The 23,473-nt window shown below is 42.4% G+C and overlaps 4 protein-coding genes across 11 annotated transcripts; 3 read left to right on the top strand and 1 right to left on the bottom strand.

Annotated features, from left to right (window-relative positions):
* Positions 1-2,508: 2,508 nt before the first annotated feature.
* Positions 2,509-9,423, top strand: LOC133417985 (zinc finger protein 501-like). 3 transcript variants are annotated; one of them, XM_061706290.1, is made up of 2 exons: positions 2,509-2,968; positions 6,976-9,421. In XM_061706290.1, exons 1-2 carry the CDS (start codon positions 2,776-2,778, stop codon positions 8,025-8,027), a joined length of 1,245 nt encoding a protein of 414 aa, XP_061562274.1. In that variant the 5' UTR covers positions 2,509-2,775; the 3' UTR covers positions 8,028-9,421. The 3 variants fall into 3 exon arrangements, with proteins under 3 accessions (XP_061562274.1, XP_061562282.1, XP_061562266.1); XM_061706298.1 differs by lacking the exon at positions 6,976-9,421 and adding an exon at positions 3,429-5,452; XM_061706282.1 differs by lacking the exon at positions 2,509-2,968 and adding an exon at positions 5,977-6,407 and having other exon boundaries at positions 6,976-9,423.
* On the bottom strand, positions 8,615-14,400 carry LOC133417530 (zinc finger and SCAN domain-containing protein 2-like). Of its 2 annotated transcripts, none has more exons than XM_061705267.1 (3): positions 13,174-14,400; positions 12,302-12,607; positions 8,615-11,123 (listed from the first exon to the last, which is right to left on the bottom strand). In XM_061705267.1, exons 1-3 carry the CDS (start codon positions 13,364-13,366, stop codon positions 10,003-10,005), a joined length of 1,620 nt encoding a protein of 539 aa, XP_061561251.1. In that variant the 5' UTR covers positions 13,367-14,400; the 3' UTR covers positions 8,615-10,002. The 2 variants fall into 2 exon arrangements, with proteins under 2 accessions (XP_061561251.1, XP_061561243.1); XM_061705259.1 differs by having other exon boundaries at positions 12,152-12,607.
* On the top strand, positions 13,872-18,129 carry LOC133418227 (zinc finger protein 22-like). Its single transcript, XM_061706707.1, has 2 exons — positions 13,872-14,538; positions 17,093-18,129. The coding sequence occupies exons 1-2, from the start codon at positions 14,346-14,348 to the stop codon at positions 17,869-17,871; spliced, it is 972 nt and encodes a 323-aa protein (XP_061562691.1). The 5' UTR covers positions 13,872-14,345; the 3' UTR covers positions 17,872-18,129.
* Positions 18,130-19,978: 1,849 nt separating this feature from the next.
* Positions 19,979-23,209, top strand: LOC133418021 (gastrula zinc finger protein XlCGF8.2DB-like). 5 transcript variants are annotated; one of them, XM_061706369.1, is made up of 4 exons: positions 19,979-20,429; positions 20,930-21,304; positions 21,789-21,859; positions 21,949-22,000. In XM_061706369.1, the coding sequence occupies exons 1-3, from the start codon at positions 20,237-20,239 to the stop codon at positions 21,815-21,817; spliced, it is 597 nt and encodes a 198-aa protein (XP_061562353.1). In that variant the 5' UTR covers positions 19,979-20,236; the 3' UTR covers positions 21,818-21,859; positions 21,949-22,000. The 5 variants fall into 5 exon arrangements, with proteins under 5 accessions (XP_061562353.1, XP_061562325.1, XP_061562344.1 ...); XM_061706341.1 differs by having other exon boundaries at positions 20,930-21,859; positions 21,949-23,209; XM_061706360.1 differs by lacking the exon at positions 21,949-22,000 and having other exon boundaries at positions 21,789-21,902.
* The last annotated feature ends 264 nt before the right edge of the window (positions 23,210-23,473 follow it).

Consider the following 23,473-nt stretch of genomic DNA (forward strand, 5'->3'; position numbering starts at 1 on the left):
TGGCTACAAGTCAGCTTTGGACATAACACACGAGATATCACATGGGAGAGAAACCATTTTCCTGCTCAGTGTGCTCTAAAACATTCAACACACGAGAGATCACATGGGAGGGAAACCATTTTCCTGCTCAGTGTGCTCTAAAACATTCACAATTTGACAGCACACAAAAGAACACACGCAGGTGAGAAAAGGTTCGGGTGCGGTGTGTGTGATAAAACATGCGCTCGTAAGCACAATCTTCAAAAACGTAAGTGTGATGGTAAGAAATACGGTACTTTAAATAAACTTTGAAGACTTTGTTACAAAATGAGCACTCTGACTAGTTGATGGGAAATGTTTCTTCAACCTTAGCAGAGCATGCTTCACAGCTAATCAAATTCTGGATCTTGAAAAATTTAAGCTGTTAAACATAATAATAAACTAATAAGAATGAAATAAACATTTTGGACCAGGTTGCCCGGGCATATTGTACCTGGACCTTTTGTAGAGTCAAGTCTACCCAACTTAATTCACCTCTTAATACCACCACTATCATGTTGCAATCATAGAAATTATCAATATTATACAATAATGAAATATAACAGCACGCAACTGTGCCACATATACCAGACAACATGATCAAAAAAATATATATACTGATATAATATTTATCATTCCCACCAGAGATGCTGAGATCTGAGATCTGTTTTGCTATTGGAACTTGGCTTGCTCTGACCAACCAATAAGAGGATGGAATAATTTGAACTGTGATTGGTTAAAGAAACATTACCATCCTTCATATAGTTCAAGTTACATGGGCCAGTAGCACTAACGATTTGAAGGCCCAGGGTAGATCGACACATAAAACCTGAAATCTGATTGGACAACACAATCTAACGTCCACATCGTTACATTGACGCAGTAAAAGCAAGAGAAACACTAACAAATGAATACAATAGACTGTTGGGAATGAATTCATCCAATTTAATGCACAAATATTCGAACGTATGTAGTAAATGTAGGACAGTGCTTCTGATCATGTTTCGTCAAGCGGAGGCCGTGCTTGCTGTCAGAGGTGTGTAAAGACACTCCACACCTTACGGGGGCAGTATTGCACTTAGTTGTACTTGCATTACTTTGGTCAAGTGGGATCTTATTGACGCCAATATAAATATAAAAGAATCACTTGGTTTTTGCTGCCCTTTTTTCCTGCTCTGTTTGTGGCGTGAGATTAAGTCAAAAGGAATATTTGAAAATGCACACGCGGACACACACTGGGGAGAAACCGTTCCCCTGCTCTGCGTGTAGGAAAACATTCGCTCATAAAGAGTTTTTGAAAGTACACATGAGAGGACACACCTTTTGAATGCGTAGTCTGTCACAAACGTTTTAGTGGTCGTTCATCATTTCTTAGACACCAAAGATCCCACGCTTGCGAGACAGTGTTTAGTTGCAATGTGTGTGGTAGACACTTCCCTCATGAGCACAATCTGAGCAAACATGAGTGTGTTGGGAAGAAATGAAGCTGCGGGACTTTAAATAAAAAAACTGTAACAACACATTTGGTCTGTTTCATTCAGAAATGTGGATGTGAGGAGGAAAATGACCTTGTAGTGTTTTATTATGCTACCATTACTGTTTGAGGACTTGTGAGCCCGAAGAGGAGAAAGCTGTGAGATAAGTAAATCATCCCACGCCTGACCATTTTACACCAGTGTTTTCCAACTTCATTAAGCCAAAGTGCATATTTTACATTTAAAAAGAAACTCTTACAGCACACAGTTGAAAAAAAAGTCACATAAATATACTGAAATAATAATGTTCTCAGCACTTTACTCACAAATTGGCTTACTGTGAAATCTGGGCCTGTTTAGTTAAACACAAACCTATTATTCTGTTGTGTGAATGTCAACAGGTGAACACTCAGCATGATGATACATTCTGAAAGCTTCCAGAAGAGAATTTAATTGTTCTCTGTTATTCGCAGAAAAAAAATATTATTTGTAGTAAATGAATAATGTTTGGCCCAATTAGATAAAATAGGATAATTTCACATGGCACGGTGGTTGGGAGTCACTGTTCAACGCCACCCACGTATCACATTTATTGATTTATTTATTTGTAAGGATGTCAGCTACAATTTTACTCAACTCTGCAGCAAGGTTGGCATTGCAAATGAGAATATGTTCGCAGTATCCTTACCACCAAACAGGTGTTAATTTTGCCGTTCAGCTCCTTGTTATAGAACTGTAAAAAAGTACAAGAATGGCTGGGCATTCACAAATTTAGAGAATCTCAAGTTAAGTTCCACTTTGAAGGTTATAGTGCATTTTAGGTTCATCCTGAAACACTAAGCTTTTTTCATGAGTGATGTACTGAATTCGGAGCCTTGTGTGCATATGGATGCTTGTCATACATTCAGGCATCACACATTCAAAAATGTAGGTCAAGCGTGTAATGACACTCCACACCTGATAGAGGCAGTAATGCACTAGGTGTAATGTTTTTTTTTCCCGGAAGTAAAAAAAAAAGAAAAAAGTAAAGCCGAACTTAGCAAGGCGTTTGGTGGTTCGTTGCGACTTTTGTGCTTTATTATCAAAATATCTGCCGTAAATCAGGGCGAAATTGTTCCTGCCAGAATAAAGAAAGAATACACTTCTCTTGTGGCTAGCTTAGCTTAGCTTCCTTTTTGTGTGTGTGTGCTAGCTGTGAAGAGCGAGACGCGGAAGTTAGCAACGCATCGCTAAGAAGAGGCGATCAAGTGTGAGTGTAAATTGCTGTGATTATCGTGTGAAAATGTGTAAAGTGGAAATATTGAGAGCGTTGTTAAATCAGCGACTAAGTGCGGCAGTTGAAGAAGTGTTTGTAGTGTTTGCAAGAACGATAGCAGAGTACGAGGAGGAGCTTTGCCGAACTAAAGAGGAGAACGAAAGACAACGTCAACTACTGGACGCTGTTTTCAAGCCTCAGGTTGCGTTCCACCATACAGGTAAGGTTAGTAACTTATTATTGTTGTTTATTTTAATGCCAGTGCTGAGTAACAGTCACATGTTATCCTGCACCAAAATTATATGGATGTATTATTCTCCCCGCTTTTGTCCTGAAACGTAAAAATGTCTCACCTTTGCTTTTACTTTACATTATTCTTTGCATTATTCAAAAACACACTTCTTGCCCAAACAGATGTTATGATTTTCACAAGTTATCTATTACAACCCCTTCACGTCCTTCCTTGACTTTCACCCAGCAATAAAACCGTGCCAATCCCTGACGTGTGTAGGCCATACTTATGCATGCTTAACCAATTACAGTAGCTTACACTGATAATATTTACCGTTAGAAAAATCGAGTCAAATAAATAAATAAATAAATAATCAGTCCTTTATACTCCAAGTTGATCTTGACTGAGGGAAGCTTGACTTCAGAAGACAACTTCTTGTGTCCTGCAGACATCAGTGAAGAAGAGCTTCATCCTGAGCACCAGGGGTGGAGCTTCAGTATGGAACAACAGCAGCGAGAGCCCCCCAACATTAAAGAGGAAGAGCCTCTTTACATTAAAGAGGAAAAGGAACAGGCCGATATCGCCAACGTTACAGTGACGGATGCCATTGCAAACATTGAAAATGATGAAGACAACGCGCATTGGTCACAGCTTCATCCCAGTCAAAGTGATGAGAACAGAGGGGAGAAGCCTCCGAGCGGCTGCTCAAGTCAACACGCGACAACAAAACATGATAGAGACCACCGTGGAGGATCACAAGAAGACAGCCTCTTAGCTCCACTGTCAGATAGCAACAACACAGAATCACATTCTCCGGACACTGACGATGACAAACACTCTAAAGGTGTTAGGACGTGTCCCGCCGACAACACGCACTTTAAATGCTCTCAGTGTGACAAAAGTTTCATCAACACGGCTACTCTCAAAAGGCACATGATGATTCACAAAGGAGAGAAAACCTTCAATTGCTCATTTTGTGGTAAAAGATTCAATCAAAAGGTACATTTGATCAAACACACGCGAACGCACACAGGAGAAAAACCTTTTTCCTGCACAGTTTGTGGTATGAGATTAAGTCAAAAAGAATATTTGAAAGTGCACATGAGAACACACACTGGTGAGAAACCATTCCCCTGTTCAGTGTGTGGTAAAAAGTTCTCTCAAAAGGCATTTTTGAAGGTACACACAAGAACGCACACTGGTGAAAAACCTTTTTCTTGCTTAGTCTGTAACAAAAGTTTTAGTGCTTATTCAACATGTACTCGGCACCAAAGAACACACACGGGTGACAAAGTGTTCAGCTGTAGTGTATGTGATAAAAAATTCACACGGAAGGACAACCTGAACAAACACAAGTGTAATGCTAAGAAATGAAGCTGCAAAATAATCTTTAAAAGTCATGAACTATAATAACGCTGTGTTTGAAATCACTCCCGATCCACTACATAAACGTATATAAAGTTGGCTGTTTTGTACTACTTTTGGAATGTGTAGTGATATATATGTTATTAGTGCCCTCAATGTATCTCACAATGCATTTTGAGATCACCAGATGTCGTTCGGCAGATTTTTTTGCTTTGACTTGAGAGTAAACACGTGTGAGACGAGGGCTCTATGGTGGCAGTGAAGTCAACTCACTTCACAACGAGCACCACTTTGGCAGGTAGTGAAGAATTCTTCAAAAAAGGGGCTTCAAGCTGTTTCGTGCAGCACCCTCTTGAGGTTTACTGTCAAACTAAACATAAACGCAATTACACATTGTGTATTTAACCAAACCACATATCTTACGAATGTCTGCTAGCACATTGCTAACACACGATGCAAAACACAACAAACAGGCTAATGGAAATGGCTCTGATGTTGCGGTAGTCATAACCATTTAAGCAATGGCTATTTGAACACAAACAGCGGAGCAACACATGTAGACAGACAATATAATACTCACAGGCATATATTCTTTGTCCACTATGAAACCGTCTCCATGTAAATCCTTGAGTTATATTTGCATTATACTGCCCCCAGGTGGCCAAGGCTCACACACCAGACTACCCAAGACTGTAACAACATGAGCACACTTTGACTAGTTGACGTGACAACAGAGATGAGTAAATAGTGTTGATGTTGAATAATTCCTGTGTTGGAGCTGAATGTCGTTCTATACAAAGTGTGTGTTTCATTAAACAATGTTTTACGATGATTTCGTTACAGTGTAAGGATTTTTATGTGGCCCGAAAGAAGACAAAACTTTGAAATAAATCGTCCCACATCACGTGCTAAGTTCTACACCAATCACACAGAAATTCACCCCCCCTCCCAAAAAACAAAAAAATGTGTGTAAGTCTCACAAGCACGAGGAGAACATGTTAACTCCACACAGAAAGGTGCTGAGATTTGAATCATCAACCTCAGAACCTTGATGCAAGCGTGCTAACCACTAGGGCACAGTGCCTGTCACCTAATTTCTATGTATAAGAAAAATATTTTTGGATGGTGTCTAATAAAATATTGTAATTTCTTGAGGTGGTGAATTTCAGACTTGCAATAACTAAGCTATACTTTTGCAAAATATTGATTGTAATATGATATACAATATTGTAATGTGTGTCGTGGATCGATGTAATATGAGTTTTCTACAGCTATTGAGGGTGCAGAGACAGATATTTTTATTCAATTATTTGCAGAATGCTGGGACTAAGAAAATGGCGCCATAATATCACTTGATTTTGCACACGTTATTTTATCTTTCCTCTAGTTCTACAAAGACTGCATTCCTGCAGCATAATTATGCTATATTTATTAATTACCAAATACCAACATGCAACACATTCCATCCGTTTTTGTCATAGTTTAGATGACTAGATTTAATTTTATAAAATTCCGACCGTTCATACAGAACAAGATGATGGTGGAGCGTGTAATGACACTCCACGCCTGCTGATGGCAGTACTGTAGCGCAAGTGATTACGACCGTTGTCTCTACCGGAAGTTGTGTAAAAAAACGCAAGGCAAAACGTTAGCAGTACGACGCGAGGTTGTTCATCTCGATGTTTTTGTGTTTTAAGTTAACGCAGCCAGCAGAGTAGTACAATTATTTGCGTCCGGCTAAAGTCGTCCCGGTGCATTTTTCAGTTTCTTCTCAGCTATTCTAGCTCGCCAGCGGCAAGCTAAGCTACACGTAAGTTAGCAACAGTTTGCGTTGCAGAGATCATAAAGTATTGTGTTTATCGTGTGAAAATGTGTAAAGCGGAAAAGCTCAAAGCGTTGCTGAATGCACGGCTGAGTGCTGCCGTCGAAGAAATATTTACAGCGTTTCAAAGAACGATAGCAGAGTACGAGGAGGAACTTTATCGAACTAAAGAGGAGAATGAGAGACAACGTCAACAACTCGCAGCTGTTTCCATGCCTCAAGTTGACTTACGCAAAACAGGTTTGTTCTCGTCTTGATTCAAAATGAACACTGCAGCATGCCCAAAAATTGCTTCATGCCATAAAGGTCAATTTTCATATTGTAGGCAGCATGGCGTGCTTGTGGTTAGATCGTCTGCCAAACAGTTCTCAGGTTGGGGGTTCGAATCTCGGCTACCGCATTCATTTGGGGATTTTGCATGTTCTTGTGTGGGGTTTCAGATCCACATGGGGACTGACCAACAACGATTTGTACAAAAAAAATTGGACTCGCTTTTCGGACGATAGTTAATTTTTGCCTTTCATTTGTACCACATTTTTAGAATGAACGGACAGCATCTACACACTTGATAGCTACATCTTTGCTTTGAAGAAATTATCCTGTGTGCCTTCAGTGTGGCAGCGTATTGTCTCTTCACCTCGCTCCTTTTTATCTGCGGTTTTAGAAGAGCATAAAAATGGAAGATTAAGTGTCCAAAACATTGGAAATGTGAAGAGAGAGAGAATGCGGAGAGTCACTATACAGGAGAAAGTTACACGTTGCTGAGCATGATTGTGATCCACCCAACCCATGTGTGTTCTCCGTGCAGACGAAAATGAAGAACATCTTCCCCCAGAGCAGCAGAACGACCAGTCCAGGGTGTATCCCGCCTTTAGCCCAAAGTCAGCTGGGACAGGCTGTAACTCACCCACCACCTTTTCGAGGATAAGTGGTATGGAAAATGGGTGGATGGGTGAGCAGCAGAAGGAGAACTTCGGGTTGGCGCAAGAGGAGCCAGAGACACCCCACGTGAAAGAGGAAGAGAACGCTACCGTTATCACCAACTGTCCGCTGACCAGTGTCGCTTTGAAGACAAACGATAATGACGGCAACGGTCTGAGGTCCCAGCTTCATCCCAGGCAAAGTGTGGAGAACAGATGGGCCGAGCCCTCGAGCAGCAGCTCAACGCAACCCATGAAAACCGAAGACGATGGAGGCCGATGTGGAGGATCACGAGCGGACGGCCTCTTAGCTCCGGTCTCGCTTGACACTGTTGATGAACACTCTCAAGGTGATGTGACGTGCCACACCGACAACACACACTGGAAATGTTCTCAGTGTGGGGAAACCTTTGGTGCCAAGAAAAATCTAAGAAGACACATGGTGCTCCACACGGGAGACCAGCCTGTCAGTTTTTCTCATTCCAAAATAGTCTCTACAAAGGGACATTTAACAACAATTACAAAAGCACACACTGGAGATAAACCACATTCCTCTTTTAGTGATCATTCACCTATGATTAATGGTAAGAAAACACACACTGGTGAGAAACTGTTTAAGTGCTCAGTATGCAGTCAAACATTTTCACAAAAACAAAATATGATGACCCACATGAGAATACACACTGGAGAGAGACCTTTTGCCTGCTCAGTTTGCGGTCTACGATTCACTCAAAAGATTACTTTAATACATCACAACAGAACACATACCGGTGAGAGACCGTTCTCCTGCTCGGTGTGTAAGAAAGGTTTTGCACATCCTGCCTCACTTATGAGGCACATGAGAACACACAATGGTGCGAAACCATTTGTGTGCCCAAATTGTGGTCAAGGATTTTCTGTTCAATGCACGTTGAAAAAGCACATGAGGACACACTGGTGATAAATTGTTCAGTGACAGTTTGTGCGACAAAAATATCTCATATGTAGTTTGCATATTCTTCTTGTGTGACCGGTATGTGATGTGATGAAAGTCAATTGGATTAGGCCACAGCTCACCTGCGACCCTAATGAGGATAGCACAACAGAAAATGGATGGATGGACTTTGAGAGACTGACTTTGTGGCCACTCAGTTCGTAAACCGAGTCTGGGAAAATATAAAAATGCTGAACCAAGGTTTGACTGTAGTTCGATGCGTGGCGGCGTTGACACAAAGGAAAGAAGCCACTGAGTCTCGTGTGTTAAACGTTGCACTCTAACTAAACACTAGTGCTGTTACGCCTCTGGTACGACCTCGGACGCTGGAATCTTTGGCGTAGACGTCAACCCTCAACCCCACATGATTAGCATCATCATAGGACAAGGCAGGAAAAAAGACGGCCAAGATGACTAGTGGGAAAGTCGTGTGTCACAACCCTGTAAATAAGTTTAAATAAGCTTCATGCTTTATTTTTTGAAAGGGGTCTAATTATGTGAAAGGGAATTTTATTGAATGGATTGTATGCAAATACTGTAGTTTTGTCTGACGTGCCTGTCCACTCGTCAAGTGTGAAAAAACAACCATATAAATCTTGCTTTAGCTGTTTCTGAAAATGTGTCTATGAGAGAGCCCTTTTGCATTTCTACACCTGTGACTTGAAGCCGGGCTAGGTGAAGATCCAGAAACCATGGTTGGACTACACTGTTTAAGAATCTATCATGTCAAATCCAAAAGGTAAGCAGACCTGCGTTGAGTTTTGTTGGATGCAAAGATTTGCACATACTTGATCGCCGTGTAGTGATGAAATACTGTCTTCACAGGTGAAAATACAGTGCAATAGAACGTAATATTCAATCTTAGTGTGTGTTCACTCACACACTAAGATTGAATATTGCATTCTATTTAAAAGTGCAAACATTGGTGAAAGTCTACATTGTGTTTTTGATGAGAATGTTCTGGGGGAAAATGTCATAGTTTGGGTTTAATTCTATTACTATGGAATAGTGGATTTTAGAGGTGCATTCTTTTTCAAAAGTTTTTGGATTGAACCATATTGTTGTTTTTTGTTGTTGTTGTTTTTTGCTCACAATTTCTCCACATTTGGAAAATAATCTCAACAAACAGATGATACTAGCGTGCATAAATGCTTTCCTGGTTGGAACAGATGAAGGTAAATGTTTATAGATAAAAGTATGAGTAACAAATGACACGGTTCATGATGGGGCTCGAAATAAAAACCTTAAAATTACATGACTGATGCTTCCCTGACTGAGCATTTCACGTTCTACTATAGTTACAGGTATTTGTGGTTTTGCGTGTGTTTATATATATATATATAGATCCCCTGACATATCTGTGGGATACAATGTATTTCTACAATATAACGAATTTTGTAAATCTCATCCCAAGACGTCATTGGAACAAGACACGTCATAAAAACAGAGACACACATCCACTTGACGGAGACAGACCCGTAGTATCAAACAGTGTCGTCCAACCGTGGCTTCTGGCTCTTTGTACTTCTCCAGGTGCCCAGTCATAAGCAGAGAAACTTGGTGAGGGGCAGTTATTGTCACTCACACAGTTTCAGAAATATGTAAATAACAAAGGATTCACTTGGATTTTTTTTTAATTTCACACTTGATGGGTGGACAGGCACTTCAGAGACATAACTACAGTATTTGTATACAAACCATTAAAAAAAAAAAAAGGTAAATTATGTAAATCCCATGCAAGGACAGGGAGAACCCCACACAAAAAGACTGGAGCTGAGATTCAAACCCAGAACCTCAGAACTGTGAGGCAGACGTACTACTGACTCGGCTCGCTCAAAGTATTCAGATTATTTAAAATCCTAAAGTTTCATTTCTTACCAGGACACTTCCATTTTATTTCCTTAACCGCTAATCACAATCGTGGTGACAAACATTCAAAGTGTCACTGAGTGGGAACTGAACCGGCACTGGCTGCACCAAAATCAGGCCAGTGAATCCCAACATTATCAGCGACACCAGCACACTTGTGTCTGTTAAGATAATCTTTCCGAGTAAATCTTTGACCACAATTCGGACAGACAAATGGTTTGACTCGAGTGTGCAATTTCATGTGCCTCCAAAGTGTCCCAGGACAAGCAAAACTACTTTTGCACACAGAGCAGGAAAATGGTCTCTCACCGGTGTGTGTTCTGAGGTGATGTGTTAAACTAATCTTTTGAGTGAATCTAGCATCACACACTGAGCAGGCAAAAGGCTTCTCTCCAGTGTGTATTCTCATGTGTGTCTTCAAATTTGGCTTTTGTGAAAATGTTTGACTGCACACTGAGCACTTAAATGGTTTCTCACCACCATTGTTTTTTTTCTTGCCATTAATCGATGCTGAATGATCACGAATAGAGAAATGTGGTTTCTTTCCAGTGTGTGCTTTTGCATGCGTTATCAAATGTCCCTTTGTAGAGACTATTTTGGAATGAGAGAAACGGAGAGGCTGGTCTCCCGTGTGGAGCATCATGTGTCTTCTTAGATTTTTCTTGGCACCAAAAGTTTCCCCACACTGAGAACATTTCCAGTGTGTGTTGTCGTTGTGGCAGGTCACATCACCTTGAGAGTGTTCATCAACAGTGTCAAGCGAGACCGGAGTTAAGAGGCCGTCCCCTCGTGAGCCTCCACATCGGTCTCCATCGTCTTCTGTTTTCATGCATTGCGTTGAGCTGCTGCCCGGGGGCTCGGCCCATCTGTTCTCCTCACTTTGCCTGGGATGAAGCTGGGACCTCAGACCCTTGTCGTCATTATCGTTTGTCTTCAAAGCGACACTGGTCAGCGAACAGTTGGTGATAACGGTAGCGTTCTCTTCCTCTTTGACGTGGGGTGTCTCTGGCTCCTCTTGCCCCAACCCGAAGTTCCACTTCTGCTGCTCACCCATCCACCCATTTTCTATACCACTTATCCTCATAAAGGTGGTGGGTGAGTCACAGCCTGTCCCAGCAGACTTTTGGCTAAAGGCGGGATACACCCTGGACTGGTCATCCTGCTGCTCTGGGGCAAGATGTTCTTCATTTTCGTCTGCAAGGAGAACACACATGGTTTGGGTGGATCACAATCATGCTCAGCATTGTACACCTTTCCCCGGTTTACATTCACTACACTTGTAACTCCCAGCATACCCTTCCCTACTGACTACCCAGTGACCCCCCCCACAGGGGATCGGGACCGAGCCCTGCTGCAAATTGGGAGTCCCCCTAAAAACGTTTTGACTTGGCTATAGTACTACTTTTAACCATAAATATACTGAAACCTATGATCCCAAAGCACTTTTTAATATTTAAAACTCATCTTACAACATTAGCCTGCCCAACATATAAGTATCGGTGTCTGTTCGGAACCACGCTCTAGCCACTATACAATGCCCTGAATTTGCCCTACTCGCCAATTTTTTAATTTTTTTTTTTGGGGGGGGGGGTTCATTTAAACATACCACTGCAAATAGTGCTTTGATGCTTTTATGGGCAATTGCAATTTCTCGCGCTCGGGCCCTATCGTGGGCGTTCACTTCAACGTGAGTTAGCCATTTTTGAATGCTGTTCGAATGTGTAGTGGTTACGGGTTATATCCTACATAGTGCCCTTAATGGATCTCACAATTCATCTTGAAACATTATGAAAAACCAATGGTCACAAGAAAAGCTATACTTTACATCCAAGATGAATTGCATTATTTAATTGATTGATAAATTAGTTCATGAGTTAATGCAAAAATAACGTCAAGACTGCCGTTGCCACTCTGTGGCCGTGATTTGAACACCAAACTTGAGAACTGAGGGGCTGGCGGGATAACCACTTGTACAACGTGCTGCCTACTCACGAACCTTTAGGGTGAAAAATATTTTTTGTCATAATGTAGTGTTAATTATAGTAAGTGGAAGAGGAAATGTGATTTCCCTCCAGTGTACGCTGTTGTGTCTGTGATCAAACGTTCTTTTGTACAGACTATTTTATAATCAGAGAAGCTGAAAGGTTTGTTTCCTGTGTGGAGCACGTTGTTTCTTCTCCACATTTTCTTGGCAACAAACGTTTCCCCACACGTCATATCACCTTTAGAGTACGGCGTTCTATTGTCACGATCTGATCGTGAAGCTAAGAGGCTCTCGGCTTGTAATCCTCCACAGTGGTCTCCATAACCTTCTGTTGTCATGTGTTGCCTTGAGTTGCTGCTAGGAAGTTCCGCCCATCTTTTTTCCTCACTTTGACCGGGATGAAGCTGCAACCTCGGACCACTGTCTTCAGTCTTCACAGGGACACCAGTCAGTGGACATTTGGTGATATCGGCAGTCAAGTCTATCTCTTTAACTTGGTGGGGTTCCAACTCCTCCTGCTCCAACCTGAAGTTCCACTTCAGCTGCTCATCCATCCATCCCTTTTCTCTACTGCTTATCTCCGTTAAGATCGCGGTGGAACTGCATTCTCTCCCAGCTGAATTTGGGCAAAAGCCAAGGTACAGCCTGGACTGGTCATCCTGCTGCTCCGGCGGAAGAAATTTGTCACTGTTGTCTGCAGGACACAAGAAGAAATAGAGAGAAAAAACTTCACGTAGCTTAATGTCACAAAAATGCAATCAACCACTGCCAGTAATTCTGTGGACATCTCTACTTATTGGCTATGTCAACCTCTGAAAATATCAGAACGATCGCGACCACATTTTGCATTTTATGGATGTTGAAGCGTTTTTCAAATAACCTATAAAATCCAATATATGGGAGCGATCGTTCTGATATTTTCAGAGGTGGAAGTGGGCAGAGGTACAGACATTTTAGTGATGATTGCTTGTAGTTTTGTAATGTGGTGTTTTTTTTCCTCACATATGCCGGGCAATTCAGAAAGAATGGCTCAAATGACCTGTCCCATCTAGATCCACCTCACTCTCAAGTTTAAGCAATCAAAAAAACTAAATTCGAAGGTTTTTTTTTTTTTTTTTTTTTTTAAGTACGTGAAATTAATGACTGCAGATGTTGACCAGTCCATTTGAAAAACGGAATTTCAGGGTGAAAAGCATTTTTGTTTCGGAATACTGTAGTGCTAATTATAAAAATTTAAATGCAATAAAGACGTGACCAAACCTGTTACGTGCAAGTCAACTTGAGGCAAGGAAACAGCGGCGAGTTGTCGACGCTGTCTCTCATTCTCCTCTTTCGTTCGACCAAGTTCCTCCTCGTACTCTGCGATCGTCCTTTGAAAAACTCCAACGACTTCTTCGACGGCCGCACCGAGTCGCGCATTCAGCAACGCTCTCAGCATTTCCACTTTACACATTTTCTCACACACTTGTACTTATCTATATCTCTGCTTAGCGATGTGTTACCTAATTTTGCCAAGCTAAGATATACGAAGAAGCATAAAAATGAAGTTCAACGAGCACAATGAACAACCTCGCGTTCATGTACTTTCTTTTTGTTTCGTCGTCTTTTTTTTATTATTTAGTTCCGGTAGAGGAGAAAAAGCTCGTGGATTTTGGTGCAGTACTATCATCATCAGGCGTGGAGTGTCATTACAACGAATCACAGTGTACGACAATGTTCAAATGGCTTGTTTTTGCGCTTTAAAAAAACCACTGTCATCACACATTTTTCAGAATTTGTATTTTATTCATTTTTCTCGTGTTCAAGTGGGTCACTGCTTGGACGGCAAATCTGATTAACAGTTTAAAAAAAAAAGATTTGTGGACATGCATTGCAAATAAATATGTCAAGATTGTAATAACACTTCCACATCTGACGGAGGCAGTAGAACGTATTAACCGTTTCTGGTCTACCGGAAGTCAAAAATAAATAAATACCAAAATTAAAAAAGGGCAATCTCTAACTCGAATTAAAAGAATCAGTTGGTCACGTGTCTTGGATAGAATTCAATTTGTCTTTGATAGTCATATTCCAAATGTGATTAGCTAGGACGACTACATCAAACAACATGTCGACACTTTGATGTCTTTGAAGATCAAAGGAGCGGGATGAGCCTGCGTCGGCGATGACGTCACTGCCCCGAAAACAAGCCTCGTCCAACGTTTTTCTAATAAACTTGTTGGATTACTCGACGCACGAAGAACCCTCGACGCAGCACGTCCGGGCAGGCAGTCGGCGTTTCCGCCAGTAAAGTTGACTGACCGGCTGGCTGGTACAATTCGTGCGGTCTCGGTGCACTTTGAAGCTTCTCCGGTTGGTTTAAGCTTAGCTTTAGCTCGCTAGCTGCGAACAAAGACGCGGAAGTGAGCAAGTGAGTTGCAAGTGGGTGAAAAATGTGCAAAGTAGAAATGCTGAAGGCGCTGCTCAATCAGCGACTAAGTGCGGCCGTCGAAGAAATATTCGGAGTTTTTGCCAGAACCATCGCAGAGTACGAGGAGGAACTTTGCCGAACAAAAGAGGAGAACGAGAGACAACGTCACCTGCTGGACGCCGTTTTCAGGCCTCAAGCTGACATACTCGGAGCAGGTTTGTTAATTTTTTCCCCCTCTCACTTGTTTCAAATCCAGCTTTGACCAACATTTACAACCTGAATTATAATATTTCGTTTCATCAATTTATGTTCATATATTAGCCACAGTTTGTTCTCACTTCGTAGTGTTTCTCTTGTCTGCACCGCTTTCATTACGTGTACGTGGATGTTCGATTTATCCAATTTTTTTTTCTTTCATTTTTTTTGTCCTGTTCGGCTGTTCGGTCAAGCAGAATGGAAAATCTGTATTCCTTTCATGCCGGAACAGTTTTATTGTGTCAAAGTGGAGTTTTTAAGCTTCCCTTGTGGTATTGTAAATGAGGTTTATTGAGAATCAGACTTGATCAGTCGAACAGAAAAAGGTTTCTAGAAGGGAGAAAGAAACAAAGACAAAAGACAAAGCAATAATTGTAAACAGGACGAGAGAAGTAAATAATTACATTATCTCCAACAATGAAACATTCAATATGAGTATTGTATGGGGCTGTAGTGCTACCCCGTGAGTGAAGGACAGGACAAGATAGAACAGGACAAGGGTCGTGAACCCGGCGGTACAACTGAAGTGTGGTGTGATTAATTATGTGAATTATAAAAGTCTACAGGACAATAGGGGATACACAAGCGATTTGCATATTCATGAGTTGTTTGCGGGACCCCACACCCAGTGAAAGAGTCCTAGGGGTGTGTGCCTATGGGTACATGCAAGTGAATTAACACGGTTTTACATGCACAAAGACTGATAGAAGTCTCCTGTATTTGGTGTGGCCGCACCGCGGAGGCCGAGGAACCCACCCAATCGATGGGTGGGATCAGGCCCTGTGGTCCACCCGAGAGCAGCCCGGCGGACGGGATACGTCCCACACCGAGGGACCCAGGGCGGTCCGCCAGCCCCACCGAGGAGCCCCGACAACTCCCACCCGGTGGGGGCCGCAGGGTCCCAATGACACTCCTCTAGCCAACACACGCCCCCACCCCTCGACCCCCAGGAGAGCAAGACTCTCCAACCCGCAGGGCCCGCACTGCAGCCAGTCCCTGCCCAGCCCGAGGGCGGGAGAGTGTCCCTTGTTTGTTGGAAAGGAGGGTGAATAGGGGCACCCGACAAGGGAACGATAAGGGGGGAGGGGGGGGGAACCAAGGAGCAGCCGCGGGCTATGAGAGGTCAGCTCCAACACCAAGCAGTCATCCGGCCCGGGGGGTTCGGCCTCAGGAGCACCGCCATGCAAGTAAGTGAGACCCACCTCCCCCCCGTTACTAGACTGCCAGGTCCCCTACTGGCAGTCATTGGCCCTATCCCGTGTATCAGTGTCCCCCTGAGTGGTGTTGTGCATTCAAATCTGGAGAGGTCAGTGATCTGAGGGAGTGGTGGCAGGGCTGCTAGGCACTACTCCCCAACAGCCAAACACCCCCTCCCCCCAGCCACGGCCCACCGCCCCCAGAGATAAGTGTATGTGGTGCATTAAAACATGGGGAGTGTGTGTGATGCATTTAAAATCCAGGGTGGAGGGGCAGGGCGCACGGACCAGGCAAGGAAAAGAACCCCGCAGCAGGCCCCACAGCCCGCAGGGGACCGCCCGGCTCCCCCACGGGAAGAGGAAGAGGCGACCGCAGCGGGACGCAAGGAACTGAGAGAAGAGGAGGAAGCAGGCCCGGGGAGCGACAAGGGGGCCCCCACCAGCAGCCAGAGCGGTGGACCAGCACCCACGGAACATGGGCGAGTCACCATCACACCGCCAATACTCCCCAGGAGGTCGCCCCAGTGGTACCCCCCCGCTCCCCACCCCAGAAATAAGGAAGAAGTGAAAAATGTCCCGCCCCACAGATTCTGGAACGGCAAACACAGGGACAAGAGGAGAAGATCCCCACAGCATGCATGTGTCCTCTCACCATGCAAACTGATCTAAAATGTGTGAAAATAAGAGGAAAAAGAAATGAATAGAATAATAATAAAACAACAACCTCGACAACAAAGAATCATTCCATTGTTTACTTTCACACTTATGAAAATAGTCTTGCTAATGTCAAATGTCAACTGGCACCCTACCTAGGCAAAGGAATCAAGACTCTAGATTTAGCTGTTGAGGAAAGGTGACCAGCTAACTACATGTGTGTCATTGATTTTTTTCATTCTGTTGATATTTTTTCTAACGCAATATATTCTATGATGAGATTTAGCCACTGATTGATGTTAATCGCTTTTTTTTTTTTTTTCAGTTTAATAGAATTGTTTTCTTAGCGGTAGCTAATGCGACAAGTAAAGATTGTGAATATGTATTAGGGAGGTCAATTATGCTTAAATCGCCAATTATGCACAATCTTGGGGAAAGTGGAATCCAGCAGTTTAAAATATACGAGAAACACCCTCGTGGTGCAAAAGAATAAACTCAATTGTGGACCGTTGCCCTCGAGAACTGTGCCAAATCAGCGCGGTCCCAATACTGTAAATCTCATCCCGTGAAGTCGGGGAGTTGGGGAAAAAATGAGCCAAGGATTATCTTATCTTAACTGTGCAAAGCTCGACTTAAATAAAGCACGTGTGTTTGTGTCCTGTAGACGTCAGTGAAGAAGATCTTCCCCTTGAGCAGCAGGAGTGGAGCTCCAAGGTGGAGCAACAGGATCCAGAGCCCCTGCACATTAAAGAGGAAGAGGAGGAGGCCGATATCACCGAGTTGCCATTGACTGCTGTTTCTTTCAAGAGGGAAGACGATGAAGGTCAGCAGTCACAGCGGCTTCACCATCAAAGTGAGCAGAACAGATGGCTGCAGCCTCCAAGCGGCAGCTCAACTCAACGCATGGCAACAGAAGCCGATGGAGACCACTGTGGACAATCACAAACAGACGGCCTCTTAACTCCGCTGTCAGATAGTGACAGTAGAACGTCACACACTGACAACACACACTGGAAGTGCTCTCAATGTGACAAAGCGTTTGGGAGCAAGTATACTTTGACCAGGCACATGAAAAGTCACGCTGTTGGCAAAGAACACTGGAAATGCTCTCAATGTGGGCGAACTCTTGGTGACAGGAGGAATTTGAGAAGACATATGATGGTTCACACAGGGGAGAAACCATTCATGTGCTCAATCTGCGGTAAAAGATTCTCTCAGAAGGCCAATTTGATAACACACACAAGAACGCACACCGGCGAGAAACCATTTTCCTGCTCGCTCTGCAACAAACGTTTCGGTGATCGTTCGGCATTGATTCAACACAAGAAAACGCACACTGGGGGCAAACATTTTGCCTACTCTGTGTACAACCAAAGTTTTAATGTTCATTCAAATTTGGGCCAACACATGAGAACATACACTGGGCAGAAACCATCTGCTTAGTTTGTGGTAAAAGATTCTCTCACAGGTGCACTTTTATAAGATGACAATTATCAGGTGACACATCACATGAAACAGGGTACCTGATTACAGTTTTACAATCTTTATTTGTTTACTAAAACTAAGATTGCTGCTCACCCAGTACATGATGTATGCATATGGATAAGAGTGTGTCAAGTTGTGCCACAAATGCTCATTATTGTCGTTTATGTGCTGTGTCCTTAAGCAACTTTACACATAAATGTCACACCATATCGAGGTTTAGTGTACATAAATAAAGTTTTTAAAATGATGATGTCCTCTCAGTATCGGTTCAGCTACTGGCACTTGCAAGTGCCAGTACCAATGCGTTTTTCAAGTTACCAGCTGTTGCTTGGTCCAATTTTTTGTTTTCTCTCTTAAAAATTTAACATTTGAGTTATGAGCGAGCTTCAGGTGTACAGCCGCTGGGGTGAAGTGAAAAATGGAGCAATTAAAGTGCTGCAATTCCCTCTCGTGAGTAAGGAGAGCCACAGTCGCGATACCCTTGCAGCCGTTTATTGAAGTAAAATAATGTTTGCAAGGAACAACAACTGATATCACTGACTAGACTACTTCCCATAAAGGCGCTCATCCAACACACACATACTACGGACTGACAGTAATTACACTTTATTAGATGGCGTCATCTCACCGCACTTTTTCTTGCATATTTGTGTTCATGAAAGAAAAGTGGAAAGCATACTATTATCGGGAGGGATTATAACATGGTTGTGAAACTACAAATGAACCAAAATACACCAACACTGGCAAATGCATGCTTCGTTAACAAAATACAAGATGGCTATATGAAATAACAAAAACGATCATGAAGGATAACGCATTATTGAGCAAAGTGATCTGTAGAGACGAATTATAGAATAAACGAATGAGCAAATGAAAAATGTCAATTGAATACACTGAATCATATACAGCTATAAACTACTTTATTTATAAACTCTGCTCTGCTATAGTAGCTTGTCATAGAATGAAATATTTTCTCTACAGTATATGTTGTATGATTACTGCAGTAGAATACTCTCAAAAAAATGACACAAATAAATTTTGGGCAGGTTTTCCATACATTTCATTTGTGTGACTTCAACTCAAAGTTAGTAGTTCTGCGTAATGTGATATAGTTGAGTCAGCCAAACCCATTTTCATCAAATAACGCCACAGTAAAATAAGTACATTTAGAGGCCTAAATTGATTCACATCAGTCCTACTCAAATTACTATAATTAATCTAAAATAGATTCTTTTAGCATTTACCTCTTCCCACCCACAATTTATTTCACACAACACAAAATCTGGTAAATGTGTTTTTATTGAAAACTCACAAAATAAAACTACATTCTTTGGAAATGCATTTTGAACTTTACATGCTTACATTTTGAAGCTTCTTTTGGAGTTGTATAAAACACATTTGAGTCTTGTCACTCATATAGCAACGCAGGTTAGTGCATCTTGAATTAACACATTTTAAGTCCTAAAAAAGTATCTTCGATGACAGTCTCGGACTGTGAGCACACACCCTGACTGTCCCTTACGAAAAAAAGTTGGATTTTCAGCTGCTGGTCCTTTGCATTTAGCTTGGGTCCATCCAAGTTCATAATGATCTCAAAAACTCAAGAGGTGTACTTGAGGTTTTCTGGAAACACTAGATGAAGTGCCCTGATGAGCCCAAACAGCATGATCAACACCATGATGACACTGCCAGCGTTGTTACGGACTTGAATGACCCGACTCGCATTCATACGGCGATTTTGGATAAGTGAATGAAGCACAAACGTCACTGAACTTTCAATTCATACATACAGTAAACAGAATCCACGAGTGGTGGGGGTGGGGCGCTATGCGGAAGGGGCGTCTGTCAAAACAAATGATTAGTTAATAATTCACGTTAGTATCTTCCATACGTACGTGTACAGTTTTTGCAGAACAAGTTCTGCGGTTCAAACACTAAAACAAACACGAGTAGCCCATAATACAGCAGCAGTATACTACAGCACTGTTACCTGTCAAACGTGTAATTACACCTCCACACCTGCGGGAGGCACTAATGCATTCAAATGAACGACCGGTCTTGTTCGCAAGCTTTCTTGACTTGTCTGCCAGCAGCAGAAAGCAAACGCGAGACGGCGTTTATAGTCCGTTTCGTTGTGGTCGCAAATCTGTTTGGTCGCTATTCCGTACGGATTTCTGTCAATGTCACCAACTACTTTTGGACCCTAATCAACTCATTTAGGTGCATTTTTAAAAATGTTTCCCTAGCTAGCTAAGGTTAGCTTAGCTCGCAAGCTGCTACAAAAGCGACGCGTTTGTTATCACCACATCACTCGCGTGTGAAAATGTGTAAAGTAGAAATGCTGAGAGCGTTGCTGAACGCGCGACTAAGTGCGGCCATCGAAGAAGTATTTGGAGTTTTTGCAAGAACGATAGCAGAGTACGAGGAGGAACTTTGTCGGACAAAAAAGGAGAACGAGCGACAACGTCAACTACTGGACACCGTTTTCAGGCCTCAAGATGAAGCACACAGAGCAGGTTTGTCCACTTAATCACATTCAACTCAACACGATTTGGAAAAGGCGAGGGACAACTCCGTTTTCTCGTGCGTTCACGCACCTCTGCAGCTGCCTTGCAGGAGGTCTGGGAATTGCTTTGTTCTGGTGCTTATTGAGTGTTTGAATAGATACATTTGATGCGCAAAAACGCTCTAAATCGGTCAGATTGTGAGGTTATTTTCTGTACACTACCCTCTTCATATCACCCTCAGATGTTCGATGGGGTTCCTGACCAGTTTTCTCCTCGTCTTTTCATCAAATTTGGAGGGATGTGCAGTTTTTGGTACTGTCACTGTAGTGCAATATTTTCTCCTATTGATGATGACTGTCTTAACTGTTCCCCGTGGTGTATTTAATGCCTTGGAAATTGATACCTTTGAACAATGAGATCCATCTGATTTGGTGGAAATTCTGCGATGGCTTGTAAATGTTCGCGTTTGGTTGGTCTGGGCTGACTCTCTTCGTTTGTGTGTCCTCCAGACGTCAGTGACGATGATCTTCCTCTTGAGCAGCAGGAGTGTAACTCCAGGGTGGAGCAGCAGGAGCCAGAGCCCCCCCGATATGAAGGGGAAGAGGAGGAGGCAGATCCCTTCTGCATTAAAGAGGAAGAGGAGAGAGGAGAGCATCTTCAACTGCTGGACTTGCCATTTGCTCGTGTCATTGTGAAGAGTGAATATGATGAAGACAAAAGTCAGAGTGAGGAGTACAGAGGGGCGGAGCCTCCGAGCAGCAGCTCAAGTCAACAGGTGACAACAGAAGGTGATGGAGTCCACTGTGAAGGATCACGAGCGGACAGCCGCTTTGCTCCACTATCACACTCTCACTCACCAGACACTGATGATGAACACTCTAAAGGTGATACGACATGTCACACTGGCAACACACACTGGAAATGTTCTCAATGTGACAAAATGTTTGGTACGAAGTATACTTTGAGAGTGCACATGATGATTCACACTGGAGATAAACCATTCATGTGTTCAGTTTGTGGTAAAAGGTTCTCTCAGAAGGCACACTTAACGACACACACCAGAATACACACTGGAGACAAACCCTATTCTTGCTCAGTCTGCAACAAAAGTTTCATTGATTATTCAGCAATGGTTAAACACACTCGGATACACACTGGAGAGAAACCGTTTGCATGTTCAGTCTGCAACTTAAGTTTCAGTGATCGCTCCAATTTGGGTAAACACATGAGAAGACACACTGGAGAGAAACCTTTTGCGTGCTCACTTTGTGGTAAAAGATTCTCTATAAAGGGACATTTAATAACACACACAAGAACACACACTGGAGAGAAACCTTTTACCTGTGCCATCTGCAATTTAAATTTCAGCGATCGCTCGGGATTGGTTCAACACATGAGAACACACACTGGGGAGAAACGCTTCTCTTGCTCCATTTGTGGTAAGCAATTCTCTCAAAGGGCGCCTTTTACAAAACACATACAATTACATTCTGCTGACAAACCCTTCAGTTGCAATGTGTGATCAAAGGTTCTGTGATAAGTGCCAACTTAAGTGTGCTGGTGAGAAGAACAACGACGCTTTAAGAAGAACTTTTGACTTTGTGTGGTAAGCTGTAAAAGTATATACTCTAAATGTGTCCCACACAGTGATGGTGCCCAGTATCTTTGTCACGCTGTTGTTTTGGTTAGCAACAGTTCAAATGTTCAAACAGTTCAAATGTTCTTTAACATCTGCACGTGAGGGTTAGGGAAATAGGAACCGAGCCTGCCGCGAAGAGCAAAAACTGAGCTGTTGACGAGCCCCTAAAAGTGTTTACAATTGCCTATACTAATTGTCTAAAGTATCATAAATATACCACACACTGATCCCAGAACACTTGAATATAAGTACAGTATAAATTCCTGTGTGTCATCCTGGAATACTTGAGTGATAAGAGGGAGATACTTTATATATATATATATATATATGTAGAAATCTGAACAAACACAAAACAAACACAATTTAAATTTGTGCCCTGAGGTCAGGTACAATTTTGAAAGCGAATACTGTAGTTCAAACGCTAGCATGCTAGTTTGAACGTGCACAATTTAAGACTTGCCATCGGCTTGCGGCCGAAATCTAAAATGGTTCGAAAAGGCAAGCCTAACTCGCAAATAAACCAGTCACAAAGCCTTTGAAAACTAGCAAATAAAACTCTCTGGGGGATGACTAAATTACTTTAATTGGAATATTATTCATAGATAAACAAAAACAATCCCCTCTTGGTCGAATTTCCTCACTCTATATCCCTCGCCTCACTTGTGTGGTGAATTGTGTGCGTTATCCAAGTCCCCTATCCTTACATGGTCCTCACGTGTAATGTCATCCTGCAACTTCGCTCTGAAGTTGTAAATATCTCTCTGAAGGGAAGACGGGCCTCACCCAATCCGAACTGCTACAACATTTTTTCACACAAATGTTATGCATACATAGAATTGTTTATGCAAGGTGGACCTCTAAACCGAGAAACCAGATGCGTCCCTTCTCACAAACCTGAACCGGTTCGGCAAAACGACTGGAAAACAATACTTTTCCCATATGCAACACTTGCCAATAGAATGAAAATGAATTGTACGTACAATTTTTTAAATTCTGTTAATCCGAGCTCAGGTGACTCAGGGAGATGGCAAGGAAAGAGAAAAGAGTGCAAATGTGAAGAAGGAGGGAGCAAATATCAAAGCTCTAATAACATCAAAGTTATTGAACTACACTGCTCAATATTGTAAAAGATGACAGACAAGTGTTTAAAAAAGACAAACAGTTAATAAAAAAGTGAAATGAAATGAAAAACATTTTCGTTCCTCTCTCCAACAGTTGTTCTTTGCATCCCACTCTTGTTTTCAAGAGAGTCTGGTCCCACAGGACAGGACTGGTGCACATCCTCAGAGGCCAGCTGACATATAGTTTCGTGGAGTCACATTTCAGAATTTCTCTGTTGCAGCATTTTTCTCTGACATTTATTTTGTGGATTTGTAAGTTTCATTTCTGATTGCAGCATTTTGTTTTTCTTGCA

The sequence above is a fragment of the Phycodurus eques genome, chromosome 2 (genome assembly GCF_024500275.1).
Source record: "Phycodurus eques isolate BA_2022a chromosome 2, UOR_Pequ_1.1, whole genome shotgun sequence".
In the NCBI taxonomy this organism is placed as follows: domain Eukaryota; kingdom Metazoa; phylum Chordata; class Actinopteri; order Syngnathiformes; family Syngnathidae; genus Phycodurus; species Phycodurus eques.

Excerpts from the sequence above, each read along its gene's own strand:
- LOC133418021 (XM_061706333.1), top strand. The coding sequence starts at position 20,237 with ATGTGTAAAGTAGAAATGCTGAGAGCGTTGCTGAACGCGCGACTAAGT. Across the intron at positions 20,430-20,929 it reads AGATGAAGCACACAGAGCAG|ACGTCAGTGACGATGATCTT; the intron begins GTTTGTCCACTT and ends TGTGTCCTCCAG.
- LOC133417985 (XM_061706290.1), top strand. The coding sequence starts at position 2,776 with ATGTGTAAAGTGGAAATATTGAGAGCGTTGTTAAATCAGCGACTAAGT. Across the intron at positions 2,969-6,975 it reads GGTTGCGTTCCACCATACAG|ACGAAAATGAAGAACATCTT; the intron begins GTAAGGTTAGTA and ends TTCTCCGTGCAG.
- LOC133417530 (XM_061705259.1), bottom strand. The coding sequence starts at position 13,366 with ATGTGTAAAGTGGAAATGCTGAGAGCGTTGCTGAATGCGCGACTCGGT. Across the intron at positions 12,608-13,173 it reads AGTTGACTTGCACGTAACAG|ACAACAGTGACAAATTTCTT; the intron begins GTTTGGTCACGT and ends TGTGTCCTGCAG. Across the intron at positions 11,124-12,151 it reads TAGAACGCCGTACTCTAAAG|ACGAAAATGAAGAACATCTT; the intron begins GTGATATGACGT and ends TTCTCCTTGCAG.
- LOC133418227 (XM_061706707.1), top strand. The coding sequence starts at position 14,346 with ATGTGCAAAGTAGAAATGCTGAAGGCGCTGCTCAATCAGCGACTAAGT. Across the intron at positions 14,539-17,092 it reads AGCTGACATACTCGGAGCAG|ACGTCAGTGAAGAAGATCTT; the intron begins GTTTGTTAATTT and ends TGTGTCCTGTAG.